This window comes from Cervus elaphus, chromosome 11 (assembly GCF_910594005.1).
Source record: "Cervus elaphus chromosome 11, mCerEla1.1, whole genome shotgun sequence".
NCBI classification, from domain to species: Eukaryota; Metazoa; Chordata; class Mammalia; order Artiodactyla; family Cervidae; genus Cervus; species Cervus elaphus.
The window spans coordinates 24,397,748-24,413,294 of NC_057825.1; the positions used below are offsets into that span (position 1 = coordinate 24,397,748).

Below are 15,547 nucleotides of genomic sequence, written 5' to 3' on the forward strand. Positions count from 1 at the left end.
TCGACATGACTGAATGACTGAAAAACAACAAAGTCACATGTGGTTAGTGGCTGTAGCATCCTAAACAGTCAGACACTTTTTTTATTCAAAGACTTCTTTGCCTATGCTGAAACACTTTTGGGTTGGGTTGCCTTAATTAACTTTCTTAAGTCCTATTTAATATGTATCTGGAATACATGGATAAATAATTTAGGGTCCCTTTCCTCAAAAAGCTTTTTCCTCAAAAACCTAGATAGGAAGATTCTAGTCAGGGAACTCAGCAAGTCCAGTCATGTCAAAAGAAATAAAGATTCCAGTCTTGGCAGATGATTTTAATTCTTTCTGAACCCTTCAATTTCTAACATGGATGAGGGCTTTATATCAGGTGAGTTTCTGCTTCAATAGTTAGAATCTCTCTGAAATTCCAGCAATCACTTGTTGATGGGGAGATCACAATAATTAAAAGAACAGGCTCTGGAATGAGACAGCCTGGGTCCCCATCCTCAGTCTGACCTTTTTAAGCTGTGTGCCCTTGGGAAACTTTTCCTACTTCTCTGTGCTTCACTTTCCTCATCTGTAAAATGGGGATAATACTATCACCTACTCAGCGCCATTGCTGGGAAGAGTAATAAAGTATGCTAAGTGCTGGACCACTGCCTACACACAGTGACAGCCCATAAACAGGCAAATTTCCACAGCAGGGAGATTAAGAGCATGAACTCTGGAACTCAGCTGCCTGGTTTAGAATCCCAGACCTGCCACTCACAGCTCTGAGACCCTGGATCATTCACTTTACTTCTATGGGCCTCAATTTTCTCCATTGTAAAAATGGGATTTATTAAGCAGTAGGGATTGTGTAGAGAGGTTAATATGCATAATTCACTGAGTCTAGCTCCTGGTATGTGCTATTATAAGCATTTATACTTATTTGTACCCTTACTAATTGTTGGTTTCCTCTCTTCAGTCTATATTTTCCAGATTGTCCTCCCACACAGAAGTCAGAGTAATCTCTGTAAGGCATAAATTTGACCATGTCACTTCTCAAAGTCTTTCCATATATTAACTCTCTTAACCTTTCACTAAGAAGTTTGGCCTCCCCTCTCATTGGGTTCTCATCTTTTATCTCTCACCCCCCAGGGAGAGGGGAGAACAAAAGCATGTGCTCCATCCATACAAAGCCCCTGCTGGTATTATGGTCTCTTACTTTTGCACGTGATGCTATTCCTATCTGAAACAATCTCCCTTTAACCCTAGTCCTTCTGGAGGTCTCCCTCTAGTTTTCAAACCTCAGCTGCCTTTGCCAAGAGTAACTTTCTTGACTCCATCCAAACCAATTAGGCTAGGTTAGGTTTCCCATGTCCTTCCTAACATATAACTTTCCATTTATCTCTATCATAATAATTATCAAATTGAATCATATTTATGTCCCCTCACTAGACTGCTAATTCTCTGACGTTCATAACCATATCCTTGGCAATTAGCACATGGGGTTTATACTCAGTGTAAATAACTCAGTAAGTGAGCAGTGAGAAATAAGTGACTGAATTCTGGGTGAGAAATGAAGGATGTTTTCACTGAGAACCTCCTCCCTTTTATCCAGGGGTCAGCAGTCTTCACTTATCACCACAAGAATCCTGAGATGCTAATTTGACAACCCTTTGAAAAAGTTGCATAATACATGGAAAACTACAATTCCACAGGTATGGTCTAGCTATCTTGAGGTTACAAGATGAGTTAATAACAGGTAGTTTAAGTCAGCATACCATGCATGGCTGCTTCTCAAACAGCTCAACTCTGTCTAAGGCTAGAAGGGGACATTTATTAAAAACACTGGCAAAGGCTGTCAGAGTGAGACCTTTCATATCTGTAATTCCTACCATCTGTAACATCTTATGTTACATGAGATCCCCAATTACCAGTAGCAGTGTTAATCCATCATCTGTCCTAAATATTTTTTAGATATTCTTTATATATTCTATTTAGCTCCCCTTTCTGTTTTTATAAATGCACATTCTTAACTTGCCACAATTAATTTTAAGCTGACTTTATCATATCACGGGACAATCCAAAACCCTTTGGGATGATTTTTCATAAGTAGTATAGGGTATAATATAATGAGTTATATTGACACCAAAGAAAAAATTCCAAATCTCTTAAGTAAAAAGAGACATTTAAGTTTTCTCTTCCAATCATAAAATATTACAAATATAATTTCTTATGGGGTTATTATTTCTATCTAGATAAGTTACTCTATAAAATCTGCTATTATTTGTAATAATAGGGAAAACACACTTCCAGTTAATTATTAATGCTGATGATTTCAGATTGTATCTATTCCATCTGTTCATAATCAGTATAAGAGAATTATTTACTATTCAAGTTACATTTTGACATAAAGAAACTCTTAGCCAAATAAATTTGATTAATTATTTACCATTTGATAAATAAGAAGGTTCTACCCCTCTGCACCTCTGTCTTTTGTAATGGCAATACAATCATATATTCCTGAATAGAGCTGTCTGCCTTGTGAAGTATTGAGCTTCTCCTTGATACACATTTAGAAGCAAAGACTGGAAATTATACTCCAAGCATCTTTAAAAAAAAGCAAAAAAAAAAAAAAAAAAATCCTTACCATTGGCACACTTTAAAAATGGAGATGATTTTATGTGTAACCTACAAGATGGATTCCCATACCAGATCGCTTAGGCCTGTCCAAAATGTCAGTGGTGGCTGCAGCGGGCAATTTGTAAGCACATGGTGGGTGGCCTGCCGGGGATTGAATTCTCTCTCTCTGACTTTCTATTTCCTGACTTTCTCTGAAACGAAGAAAGGTTGCTCAGTCCATGCATAGATGCAGCCGCAGGATTCAGTCCTTCAGGAAGACAATATTTGGGAGTTTCTGTATAGTTCCCTAGAGTGTTCAGAATGACTGGGCTCCACTTGTCCTCAGAAGTAAGTTTCTCAGTGAAGCTTCTGCTATTACATCCTCCTCCTGCCTCATCTCTTTCTGTCTGTCTCCTGGCCCCTGCTTCCTGGGTTCATCTCCTAAATAAACTACCTGTGCCTGAGTCTTAGCATTAGGATCTGCTTTTGGGGGGAATTCAGACTTAGATATTAGGCTACAAAGAAAACCTTGGTTAATTCCAAAATGATCAGTTCAGTTCAGTTCAGTCGCTCAGTCATATCCAACTCCGTGACCCCATGGACTGCTGCACACCAGGCCTCCCTGTCTATCACCAACTCCCGGAGTTTACTCAAACCCATGTCCATTGAGTCTGTGATGCTATCCAACCATCTCATCTTCTGTCGTCCCCTTCTGCTCCTGCCTGCACTCTTTCCCAGCATCAGGGTCTTTTCAAATGAGTCAGCTCTTCACATCAGGTGGCCAAAGTATTGGAATTTCAGCTCCAGCATCAGTCCTTCCCATGAACACTCAGGACTGATCTCCTTTAGGATGGACTGGTTGGATCTCCTTGCAGTCCGAGGGACTCTCAAGAGTCTTCTCCAACACCATAGTTCAAAAGCATCAATTCTTCGGTTACTCAGCTTTCTTTATAGTCCAACTCTCACATTCATACATGACTACTGGAAAAAACATAGCCATGATAGCAATAGTGTAAATCACACATTCTAATCATGATATGATAATACTAACATTAATGACAAAAATTAGAGTACAAAACTCAACAAAACCCTCAACTCTTAATATACTTAAAATCACTCCTAATTTAAGCACAAATGCATGAAAACTTACACTCAGAGTATAAAGTAATCTAGTAAAAATGGTAATGAAGTGAAGCTAAAGGTATTATCATAGAAAAATGCACTTCCTGAATGAGTTTTTCATGAACAGAGAAAAAAACCACTAAATATTCCATGAAAGACATTGTAAAAATAAGAAATGAAGAAGTTAAAAAGTAAAATAAGGAGCTTTAACTAAGAAAGTGGGAAATAATGGAGATAAAAATTGCTACAATAGATAATAAGTATCAGTTCAGTTCAGTTGCTCACTCATATTCTACTCTTTGCAACCCCATGGACCACAGCACGCCAGGCCTCCCTGTCCATCACCAACTCCCAGAGTTTACTCAGACTCGTGTGCATTGAGTCAGTGATGCCATCCAGCCATCTCATCCTCTGTCATCCCCTTATCTTCCTGCCCCCAATCCCTCCCAGCATCAGGGTCTTTTGCAAAGAGTCAACTATTCGCATGAGATGGCCAAAGTATTGGAGTTTCAGCTTCAGCATCAGTCCTTCCAATGAACACCCAGGACTGATCTCCTTTAAGATGGACTGGTTGGATCTCCTTGCAGTCCAAGGGATTCTCAAGAGTCTTCTCCAAAACCACAGTTCAAAAGCATCAATTCTTCAGCACCCAGCTTTCTTTATAATCCAACTCTCACATCCCTACATGACCACTGGAAAAACCATAGCTTTGACTAGACAGACCTTTCTTGGCAAAGTAACGTCTCTGTTTTTTAATATGCTGTCTAGGTTGGTCATAACTTTTCTTCTAAGGAGAAAGCGTCTTTTAATTTCATGGTTGCAGTCACCATCTGCAGTGATTTTGGAGCCCCCCAAAATAAAGTCTGTCACTGTTTCCATTGTTTCCCCATCTATTTGCCATGAAGTGATGGGACCAGATGCCATGATCTTAGTTTTCTGAATATTGAGTTTTAAACCAACTTTTTCACGCTCCTCTTTCACTTTCATCAAGAAGCTCTTTAGTTCTTCTTTGCTTTCTGCCCTAAGGGTGGTGTCATATGCATATCTGAGTTTATTGATATTTCTCCTGACAATCTTGATTCCAGCTTGTGCTTGATCCAGCCCAGTGTTTCTCATGATGTACTCTGCATATAAGTTAAATAAGCAGGGTGACAATATATAACCTTGATGTACTCCTTTCCCTATTTGGAACCAGTCTGTTGGTCCATGTCCAGTTCTAACTGTTGCCTCCTGATCTGCATAACAGATTCCTCAAGAGGCAGATCAGGTGGTCTGGTATTTTCATCCATTTAAGAATTTTCCACTGTTTGTTGTGATTCACAGAGTCAAAGGCTTTGGCACAGTCAATAGAGCAGAAATAGATGTTTTTCTGGAACTCTCTTGCTTTTTCAATGATATAATAAGTATAAGTAACAATTATTGATTGGTTACTACATGAAAGGCTCTTTGTCATGTTTTTATAATTAACATAAATCCACAGATGATAAAATTGAGGCACAAATAAAGTTCACCAAGATTATACATTTAGTAAGTCATGTAATCTGAATGAAAACCTAGTGTGTTTTTTGGACTTTGAGTGACCCTCCCTTTCGTAAACCATGAATATTTGTCATATTTTATAATTTGTAAATTCAAAAATGTTTATTCTAAGGAAGTAGAAACAACCACAGATAAAGAGAAAATAATAAAATAGTGAATAATTTGTAGAAGGTCTTGCTAAATACTTTTTAAAGTGGATAAAATGTACCATTTTCTATGAAAATGCAAGTTACTAAAAATCAAATGAAATATATAGACTATACTAACATGCCTCACAAATACTGAAAATATTAAGACTTTACTGAAAATATCTGCCTAAAAATGTCAGCTGAGATGGTTTCTTAAGTGACTAGTTTCAGATCTCCAAAATAATACATATTTTTTTAAATCATAGAGTTGATTGAAAAAATTTGAGTCTTTTAAAGAAGTCTCAGATATGGGTTATTATTTTAGTGACTTACTGGAGTAAGAGAAAAAAATGAGACCTAAGCACAGGTGCTCACCACTGATCTCTCTAGTAGTACCTAAATCTGAAACTGGTGTAATGGAAATGGAACAGGGGAACACATAGGAAAGAGCAACTAACTCTGCTTGGGGAAGGCATGGAAATAGTCAGACTAAGAGTCACTGAAGCAATGCCTTAAATGCACGAACAGGATTTCACAAGACAAAGTAGGGGAAATAGGGTTTCAGGCAGAAGGAACAACATTATTATCAGTGTTATAAGTATGAAAAAAATACATATGTCAGAAAATTATGAATGTTTTTTACAGCATTGGGAAATGAGATGCATGTTTGATAGAAGGTAAGTGAGATGGAAAAATTAAGCTCTTGGGTTTGCTTAAACAGTGTTTCTGCAGAATGCTAATGTCCATGAGAAATCATAGATGTTCTGTGGCATATGAGTTCTATAGACAGATACACTTGAGAATTGCTACATATCATGTGCTTTACCTTCCTGTGGAGATCTACAGTGAACAAAAAATTCTAGTAGTAAAAAGAATAAGTAGATAGATAATTTGTTTAAACTTGTTCCACAAGTACCTGAAAATTGATTTTCTTTCCATGGAATATCAATTAGCATCTGCAAGAAGATATTTCAAGGAACATGATAAAGGCAATAATATGGCACAGACATTGTCAAATTTATGTCACAGAAATATGGATGTTAGCTGTATGAAAAATGAGTTGAAGGAAGGAAAATGTAAAGACTTAGTGACCTTCTAAAGAAGAGATGGTGTAAACAAAGCTAAATGAAGTGAGGAGAATTTGACAGATCTTTTCTTTGAAAAGGGTACTTGTTAGCTCTTAATTATCAGCTGGAGGAGTGGGGACAAAGAAGAAGAAAGATTTATTAGTATGAGTCTGATCTGAATCTAAAAGTCTTGTGTATATGAAAAGGCAAGATGATATATGGACCTTTCCGAAACTATTTTCTTATGTAATATTCAGAATTCCCTATCATGGAAAAATTATTTTCCAACTGCCAAAAAACTTTAATTTTATGAATAACATATTGTCTTTGATAAGCAGAGTTCTAAAAATAAAGTTGAACCAACGAATAGGGCTTATAGATTCCAGGATCCATGGCTGTGGACAGCCAGGGCAACAAGCATGGGCTGCTATCCAAGGTGCTGAACCGATCTGTCTCGCTGCTGAAAACTGCTTCTCTTGCCTTTCTGCCTCTGCCTCAAGCTCAACTCTCTGATGGAGTAACAGCCTAGCACCAGACTGAGCAAGACTTAATCCGACTAGTATGCTTGCCTTTGTCAGAACTAGATGACTCTGACTTTTGATCAAGACAACAGCTTGATTTCTCAGCTGGACTCCTGGCATATCTGCGGCAATCTGCAGGCTCTGTGTTTACATAGGGTAAAAATACCCTGACAAGTAGGCAAAAACTTCCTCCAGGAATAAAGCTGACCAGCCAGAGGGTCCAGTAATTTGTGGTTGTGGATGGCTGTGAATTGTAGAAATTAATTCTCAAGTTCTCATTTCAGCACACTCAGCCTTCAGGACCCTGGAGTTTCCCCTTTGCAGACATCTTCTACTGGTTATTGAACTAAGTTGAGCTTCACACTCTTTAGGACACCTTTTCTGCCCACAGGAACTTAAATTTCTAATGGACAAATAAAACACATTTTTTAAAAAAATTGATTCATTTATTTCAATTGGAGGATAATTTCTTTACAATATGGTGGTGGTTTTTTGCCATATATCAACATGAATGACCCATGGGTGCACATATGTCCCCCCAACCTGAACCCCTCTCCCATCTTTCTCCCCTCCCATCCCTCTGGGTTGTCCCAGAGCACCGGCTTTAAGTGCCCTGCTTCATGCATCAAACTCGCACTGGTCATCTACTTTACATATGGTAATATACATGTTTCAATACTATTCTCTCAAATCATCCCACCCTCCCCTTCTCCTACATAGCCCAAAAGTCTGTTCTTTACATCTGTGTCTCTTTTGCTGCCTTGCATATAGGATCATTGTTACCATCTTTCAAAATTCCATATATATGTGTTAATATACTGTATTAGTGTTTCTTTTTCTGACTCACTTCACTTTGTAAAATAGGCTCCAGTTTCATCCACCTCATTAGAACTGACTCAAATGTGTTCTTTTTTATAGCTGAGTAATATTCTATTGTGTATATGTACTGCAACTTCCTTATCCATTTGTCTGCTTATGGACATCTTGGTTGCTTCCATGTTCTAGCTATTGTAAACAGTGTTGCAATGAACATCATTGGGGTACACGTGTCTCTTTCAATTCTGGCTTCATTGGTGTGTATGGCCAGCAGTGGCATTGCTGGGTCCTATGGCAGTTCTATTTCCAGTTTAAGGCATCTCCCCATTGTTCTCCATAGTGGCTGCACCAGTTTGCATTGCCACCAGCAGTATAAGAGGCTTCCCTTTTCTCCACACCCTCTCCAACATTTATTGTCTGTAGACTTTTTGATGGTGGCCATTCAGACTGGCATGAGATGATACCTCATTGTGGTTTTGATTTACATTTCTCTAATAATGAGTGATGCTGAGCATCTTTTCATGTGTTTATTAGCTATCCGTATGTTTTCTTTGGAGAAATGTCTGTTTAGTTCTTTGACCCACTTTTTGATTGGGTTGTTTGTTTTTCTGGTATTGAGCTGCTGAGCTGCTTTGTATATTTTGTCGGTTGTTTTGTTTTCTATTATTTTCTCCCATTCTGAAGGCTGCCTTTTCACCTTGCTTATAGTTTCCTTCATTGTACAAAAGCTTTTAAGTTTAATTAGGTCATATTTGTTTACTTTTGTTTTTATTTCCATTACTTTGGTGGGTGGATCATAGAGGATCTTGCTGTGACTTATGTCTGAGCATGTTCTGCCTATGTTTTCCTGTAAGAGTTTTATAGTTTCTGGTCTTACCTTTAGATCTTTAATCCATTTTGAGTTTATTTTTGTGTAAGGTGTTAGAAAGTGTTCTAGCAAACACATAGTTTAAATTGCTGTGCAGTGGCCTATATTTAGCATCAACTACATTAAATCCATTAAGAACCGAAAAAGAGAGGTTTAGCATCCTTCCCACTCATATTCACATGTAGCACACCACCTTTATAACTTCTCCCTATAAAGATTGCATTATTTCTGTCACATAAAAGGAATTAAAAAATCCTTTTAAATCTATTTAAATTTGGAAGGAAAGAATTTTATGGCCTCCTCCAAGTGCTTTTGATAATTTCTAGAGATAAGCTTCTTCAAAGTCTAAGAAGCCTTTTAGAACTACCAGTTCTCAAATCACAATATTGAAGACTTTAGCTCTTGGATGGCTTAAGGATGTTAATAAAATATAGCTCATGACTTGAGAAAAAGCCTGTCGTGGGGCAAACAAGGACAATTTAAAATTGTAGGCAGAGAGAAAGAGGAGTCTGGAAATGTGCAATTTGATAGCAAAAACTGGAACATTTTATGCAGAAAAGACTATCTTGAGTTTACAAGAACTTTCAGCCAAAAAGACACTCTCTAGAGGAAATTCTGGGACATCAGTCAAGGGACAAGCTAGAGTGGTAAAAATACAGCCCCAGGAACTTGATGAGACCTAGGAAGAAAAATTCCCTCTTTGGAATTTGGCCTTTGAGCTGGAGCAGACAGAATGGTCAAGACCTTTCTATTTACTGAGTAAGAGGTACATGTAGGTGTACTCAGTCAGGGTGGAGGTAACCAGCAGTGACCAGGATTTTGGTATTGGATATATTAATGTACTTAATATAAATAGTTTAAATAAATCAATCAATATTATACAGTATTATTTAATTGGTAACTTACATTGTGATGACTAATTACCCTTATAGACCTTTCAAATAGCAAACATCTAGAAGTTCTGTCTGCTTACGGATAATTGAGCAGTATCATCACTTTGCCAACAAAGGTCCATATAGTCAAAGCTACGGTTTTTCTAGTGGTCGTGTATGGATATGAGAGTTGGACCATAAAGAAAGCTGAGCACTAAAGAATTGATGTTTTTGAACTGTGGTGCTGGAGAAGACTCCTGAAAGTCCCTTGGACTGCAAGGAGATCAAATAAGTCAATCCTAAGGGAAATCAACCCTGAATATTCCCTGGAAGGACGGATGCTGAAACTGAAACTCCAATAATTTAGCTACCTGATGCGAAGAGCCAACTCACTGAAAAAGACCCTGTTGCTGGGAAAGATTGAAGGTACGAGGAGAAGGAGATGATAGAAGATGAGATAGTTGGATGGCATCACTGACTCAATGGGCATAAATTTGAGCAAACTCTAGGAAATGGTGAAGGACAGGGAAGCCTGGCATATTGCAGTCCATGGGGTTGCAAAGCGTTGGACACGACTCAGAGATTGAACAACTGGTAACTGATAAAGCACAAAATCAGGTATGGACTACTGATTGCAAATATTCACTAGGTTTCAGGAATGTATCAGCTGAGCTCTCCTTTACCATCCTTCCAGGAGAACTCTGATTAACAACCAAATTTCTGGTTGGTATAAAGCATGTGCAGTTCCTCACCAGTTGTGTTCCTTTTGACAATCACACATATGCTTACTCATTTTTTTTCATGTCTTTTGACTCTCAGCATTTATTTAATTAGGATTTCTCTCTCTCCTTTTCTTCACTCTCAAAGGCCCCTTTCTTTTTCCTTCTTTCCAGCTTTTGTCCATTATAACTTGTCTGTGTGTCAATTTACAGAAAAATTATTCTTATCCATTTCCCTTTGTGTTTTGTATATAGACTCATGGAAAGTCTCTCTTGGGGACTCTGACCCACTGAAAACACACACAATTAGGTCTTAGGTGATCAGCTTAAGAGGTTCAGGGATTAAAAGTAGTGCTCTAGAGAAGTTTCAGTGTTTAATCATTAGGAGAGTTGCTTTCGAGTTTAAATTGCCTGAAAAATGTGCTTTTATGGATTAGGTTATTATTAATTTTGCCAAACCCAGAAAGTGCCACTACACTCATGAGAAAAAATAAAAGAGCAAATAAATGCTCTTTTACTTCTTAGCATCCTTGAATAAGTAGGTCTCATGCATCTCTAAATATGTCATGCATCTCTGTAGTTTATGCCTTTTTAAATAATGGGGGTCTTCACTGAAGTGCATAAATACAACTGGTACCAAGAGGAGTTCATTTTGGATGCTTCAGATTTTGGATATATGAAGAAATGGAGGCTTAGAGAGGTGAAGGCAATTGGTGTGATTTCCTGATCCCCAGAGCAGACATTTAGCAAATATTTACATGCAGCAAGCATCTAGAGCTTCCCTGGTGTCTCAGATGGCAAAGAATCTACCTGCAATGCAGGAGACCTGGGTTTGACCCCTGGGTTGGGAACATCCCCTGGAGAAGGGAAAGGCTACCCACTCCAGTATTCTTGCCTGGAGAATTGCATGGACAGAGGAGCCCGGTGGGCTACAGTCCATGGGTTGCAGAGTCAGCCACAACTGAGTGACTAACAGCACAGCAAGTACTTATGACTGTGTGATTATTACCCACTCAACCTTGAACATCATATAAAAGAAGTATATTTTTAAATATATGTACCAAACTTTAATTTTCATTTCACACTCAAAACTTCTGTACAAAAAGAGGCAGAGCAGGCAAAAAAATTACAATGACTTCAGCAAACAACATATGACACTTTTTAAACAGCTTTGTGTATGCAAAAGCCTTTATAGATGTAGTGGGAACATTGGGTTCCAAAGTTTTTGTTTCTTTAAGACAAAATTCCAATGTTTATTATTAACATCTACAAAAATTTGTAGCTGTCTGGGATACAAGATTGAATGAGAAGTCTCTGGTGTCTACTGCACAGTTAGATCCCAAGACTGAATAAGCTTCATTTTTCTTTTGAGGAAGCATGAAATTACTGTTACTTAAATGTGATAATGTATTAAAAACCTCAGTTTACCATTAATATCTTGATACAATGGTGATGACTAGGAGCAAAGACTGATGAAGCATGATATTAACTAATAGTTAAAGGATAGTATCCAGGAGTTTCTTTCTGGTTCTTAATTAAAACTCCAGCCCCAATGGGTCACCACAATTCAAAACATTGTCACTTTCTTTTTTAAACTAATGCCTAGTGGCACATAAAAGGTTTCTGAAAACAAAATTATAATGCCAAAGTAGCAGTGCATCTAAGAAATGTAATTTTCACCTTGTCACTTGCCCAAAAATAAATATCTGAGTAATGGAGTACACTTTTATTTGAAAACTATGAGACCGCAAATATGAAATATAGCTAACATTGACATAGGATCATGGATACCGTGGCTAGCACTTTCCCCTGCCCAGCTCATGGGTCCTGGACACACATGCATGCAGCACACAAAAATGTGATTGTTCAAGGACACCTGAAGGACAGTCTGTTAAAAGAATTTGTCTCCCACTATAGCTCTGGAGTGGACCCAAGGCCCATCACCTGTTAGTGATCACAGACATTCAGTTAACCTGTCCTGCTGCTAACCAGAAGCAATAGTTTAGGCCCTGGGCTTTTGAGAATCCATGTACTGGTGAATCTTGGCTTTGAAACAAGGTGGCCTGGCTAAATTGGGGCAGGCCAGCAGCTCTCTCCCCATATGTTTGGTCCAACTTGAGAGAAAGTCGAATTAAAAATTATAAATGTGCTCAACCATTTACCCTGCAAGTCCTTGTCTGATATGGGAGGAAAATAGACCCCATTACAATAAATATTGAGTACTTTTACATTTCTAGTCTTGAAAGTTGTTGCCCAAAGACATGTGGCTTCTAAGTAAAAGAAGCTGAGTATCTAATGAATTTGTTCACCCAGTGTTATCCAAACTTCTGGATTCCTCTAGGCTTTAAGAATCCCTAGGTTTGGAAAGGTCTTTGAAAGCCATTTAGTGCGTTTCTGTTATGATGACAGAACCCTCATCCAACCATCTGTACTTGTTCAGCTTGAAAAGCTCTAAGGAAAAGGGCTTTTCCCCTCTTTATTGACTGACTGACATTTAGATATAGACCAGGGAATCCATTCTGCCACTGAATGGATTTAGTAAAAATAAACAAAACCTAAGTATGTCTCTCCTATTCTTAAGAGGACTCAAGGGACTACCACCTGGCCACCAAAATCCAGAAAGTAATGGTGTGACAGCTCATTCCTTGGGACAATGACATCAAACTCTGATATACTCAAACCCAACTTCTGGAATTATCATTCCCTGGGCAACTCTCTGCTTCTATCAGAAATAGGCAAGCAATTATACAGGCCAGGTTGAAGGTTTATTTAAAAGTGTCCAATATCACCCTATAGTATGTATGCATAGGCCACGTGGTGAAAAGAAAAGGACATGGAATCAGGAATGAGGCATCCTGGGTTCTAGTCCTACAGAGGGGTGATGCTGTTTGACTTCATCCTCACTGGAGACCAGAATAGAAGATTTCCAAGATTCCACTCTAAATTCTGATCTGCAGACAGAATAACCCTTGTCATATCGCTAATCATCAAGGCAAGGTGGGGTGATGCTTACCGGACTCTATTTACAAACGAAGGATGTGAGAGTCAGTCTTCTTATTGGCTCATGGTCTTATAGGAGTATTGGAGGTTATCTATTTTATTTGCCCATTTTATAGATGAGGACAGTGAGACACATAGAATTTAAGTGAATTTTCCAAGTTCACTCTGAATCAACAAGTCTAGGATTTAATCCCAGTACTCAGGCCCGAGTTTATACATTGTAACAAGCTGGTAGTTAGGTCCCGGAGGAGCTGTCTTTTAAATATCAGATAACCAGAAAATAAAAATCTCCCCTCTAAATTCCCCAAGCTTTCTGATAACTAGTTAAGGTCTAGCTAGATCTCTGCTGCCACATGAATGGTCCCGAGGCCATGGCTCCTATTAGGAGGAGTTGTGTGCCTAGCGCTCCACAGACAACTGGAATATTAGCAACCTCACCCACAATTTTAGCCAGAGCTCCACTTCCCTGATCCTGGAGACAGAGGGTTGAAGTAGAGAGATGACTGTCATTGTTGCTTGGATGCCCTTCTTCCCCACCTGTCCCCACTTCCACGACAGTCACCAGCCCAGCCACAAGAGCACATCTCTCTATTCTCCCTTCTCCTCCACAAACTGATGCAAACATGCTGATTTTTTCCTCTTGAAAAGTGGAAAGGGAATGTTACAGGGTATAAATCAAAACAGGAAGAGAAAATGCTGATAAATAAAATAGGTGCAAACAGAAAAGTTGCAAGGGTGCTGTGCCATCTGAGGAAAGAGAGGGGGTGTGCTGAATTCCAGACACTGGGATTTGTATCTCCACGTGCATTTTTCTTTTCTGGGATTCCCCCTCTCTCTCTGTCAGGATAACAGTTGTGTTTCTTGTAGCTGGGCTGACCCAGGAAATCAAACTCTTCATGTTTCTCTAACTATACTTCCCAGAGAGATCACACATCTAGAATTAAAACATGACCACAAGCTGTTGGGAAGTTCTGATTGTTACAGGCGTAAGGAACTCCAGTAGCAAAGATCAACGTCTCCAAATTCTGCCTTTTGGAGAAGGGGTTTTTGTTTTAGACATCGAAGGTAAGGCTCTCCAGTCAATTTATGATCTCTGGGTTGAGTCAGTCAGGATACAAATTAAGGTCCATATATTTCAGTGACAAGAAGGGAACGGTTATGTAAATACACAAGTATTAACATCAATCTGTATTAAATTATGTAAACATATACATCTTCTGAGGTCAGTTCAAAGATCCTCTTCACTGAGCAAGGCTTTACTGAAGCATCGCTCGAATCTGTTTGGAAGTCGATTCATCATTCAAGTGCTTTGTAGTGAACCTGGGTGGAGAGAAAATGATGGCAGTCAGTGTGCAAACAGTGTGCAAACAGTGAGCTCTGAGACAGCTTCCATCGGAGTTGTCAGCTCATCTTTAGCTTGGGAGGCACAGCTGATATTTAGAAATCAAACTTGGCATCCGTTCTTTTCACAAAGAGTCACACTTCAGTGCCCAACTTAGTCTCAGATTTAATATTCAATCCTTCCTTCTAAAGAAGTTTATATTTTGGTTATTAAACAAATAGATCTTCTACCTAATCAAATAATTACATGGAAGAGATACAAGCAATCTCGTTTTCCAGGGAGACAGATTTCACGTGCTTGAGTGCAGGCTGTTGGCCATCTAGGGCACAGCTCCTGAGTCACAGATATTAAAAGGTCGGTTTGCCTATAACAACACTGTTGTTGTTGCTTAGTTGCTAAATCGTGTGTGACGCTTTTGGCACCCTATGGACTATAGCTCACAGGCTCCTCTGTCCATGGGATTCCCCAGGCAAGGATACTGGAATGGGCTGCCATTTCCTCCACCAGGGATCGAACCCACATCTCCTGCGCTGGCAGGAGGATTCTTGACCACTGAGTCACCATAACAACATTATCCAACTCTCTGGTTACTGTTTTCTCCTTTTGTGAGAGTGCTTATCCTCATTACCACCACAAGGGGGCACTAAGGCAGATCCATATAGGAAACAAAAGTGGTGTAAAGTGTACGTGGCGTAATGTGTATCCTCACATTAACTGGTGTAGAAATAGGTCATGAAAAGGAAGGGAAGGAGAATGAACGTGTAATAAAATCTTGACCATGTTCTAGGCACTCTGTGGAAGTTTTATTTCACTCACACTCACACTAACTCTTTGCAGGACAGGTTATTACTTCCATTTTACAGATGAGCAAACTGAGATTTAGAGAAGTTAAATGACCCATTCCAGATGACAAATATAACAATGCATGATTTATGAACAATTTGTGGTTTCTGATGTGGATCCAGGTCTG

The 15,547-nt window shown here is 38.8% G+C and overlaps 1 protein-coding gene across 1 annotated transcript in view; it reads right to left on the bottom strand.

The window, feature by feature from the left end:
* Positions 1–11,279: 11,279 nt before the first annotated feature.
* The window catches only part of CYRIA (CYFIP related Rac1 interactor A), a 102,045-nt gene continuing 97,777 nt past the window's right edge, over positions 11,280–15,547 (bottom strand). Inside the window, exon 12 of the mRNA XM_043917150.1 lies at positions 11,280–14,555. Within this exon, the coding sequence (XP_043773085.1) occupies positions 14,492–14,555 (64 nt within the window). The 3' untranslated portion in view covers positions 11,280–14,491. The remainder of the gene's footprint in view (positions 14,556–15,547) is intronic.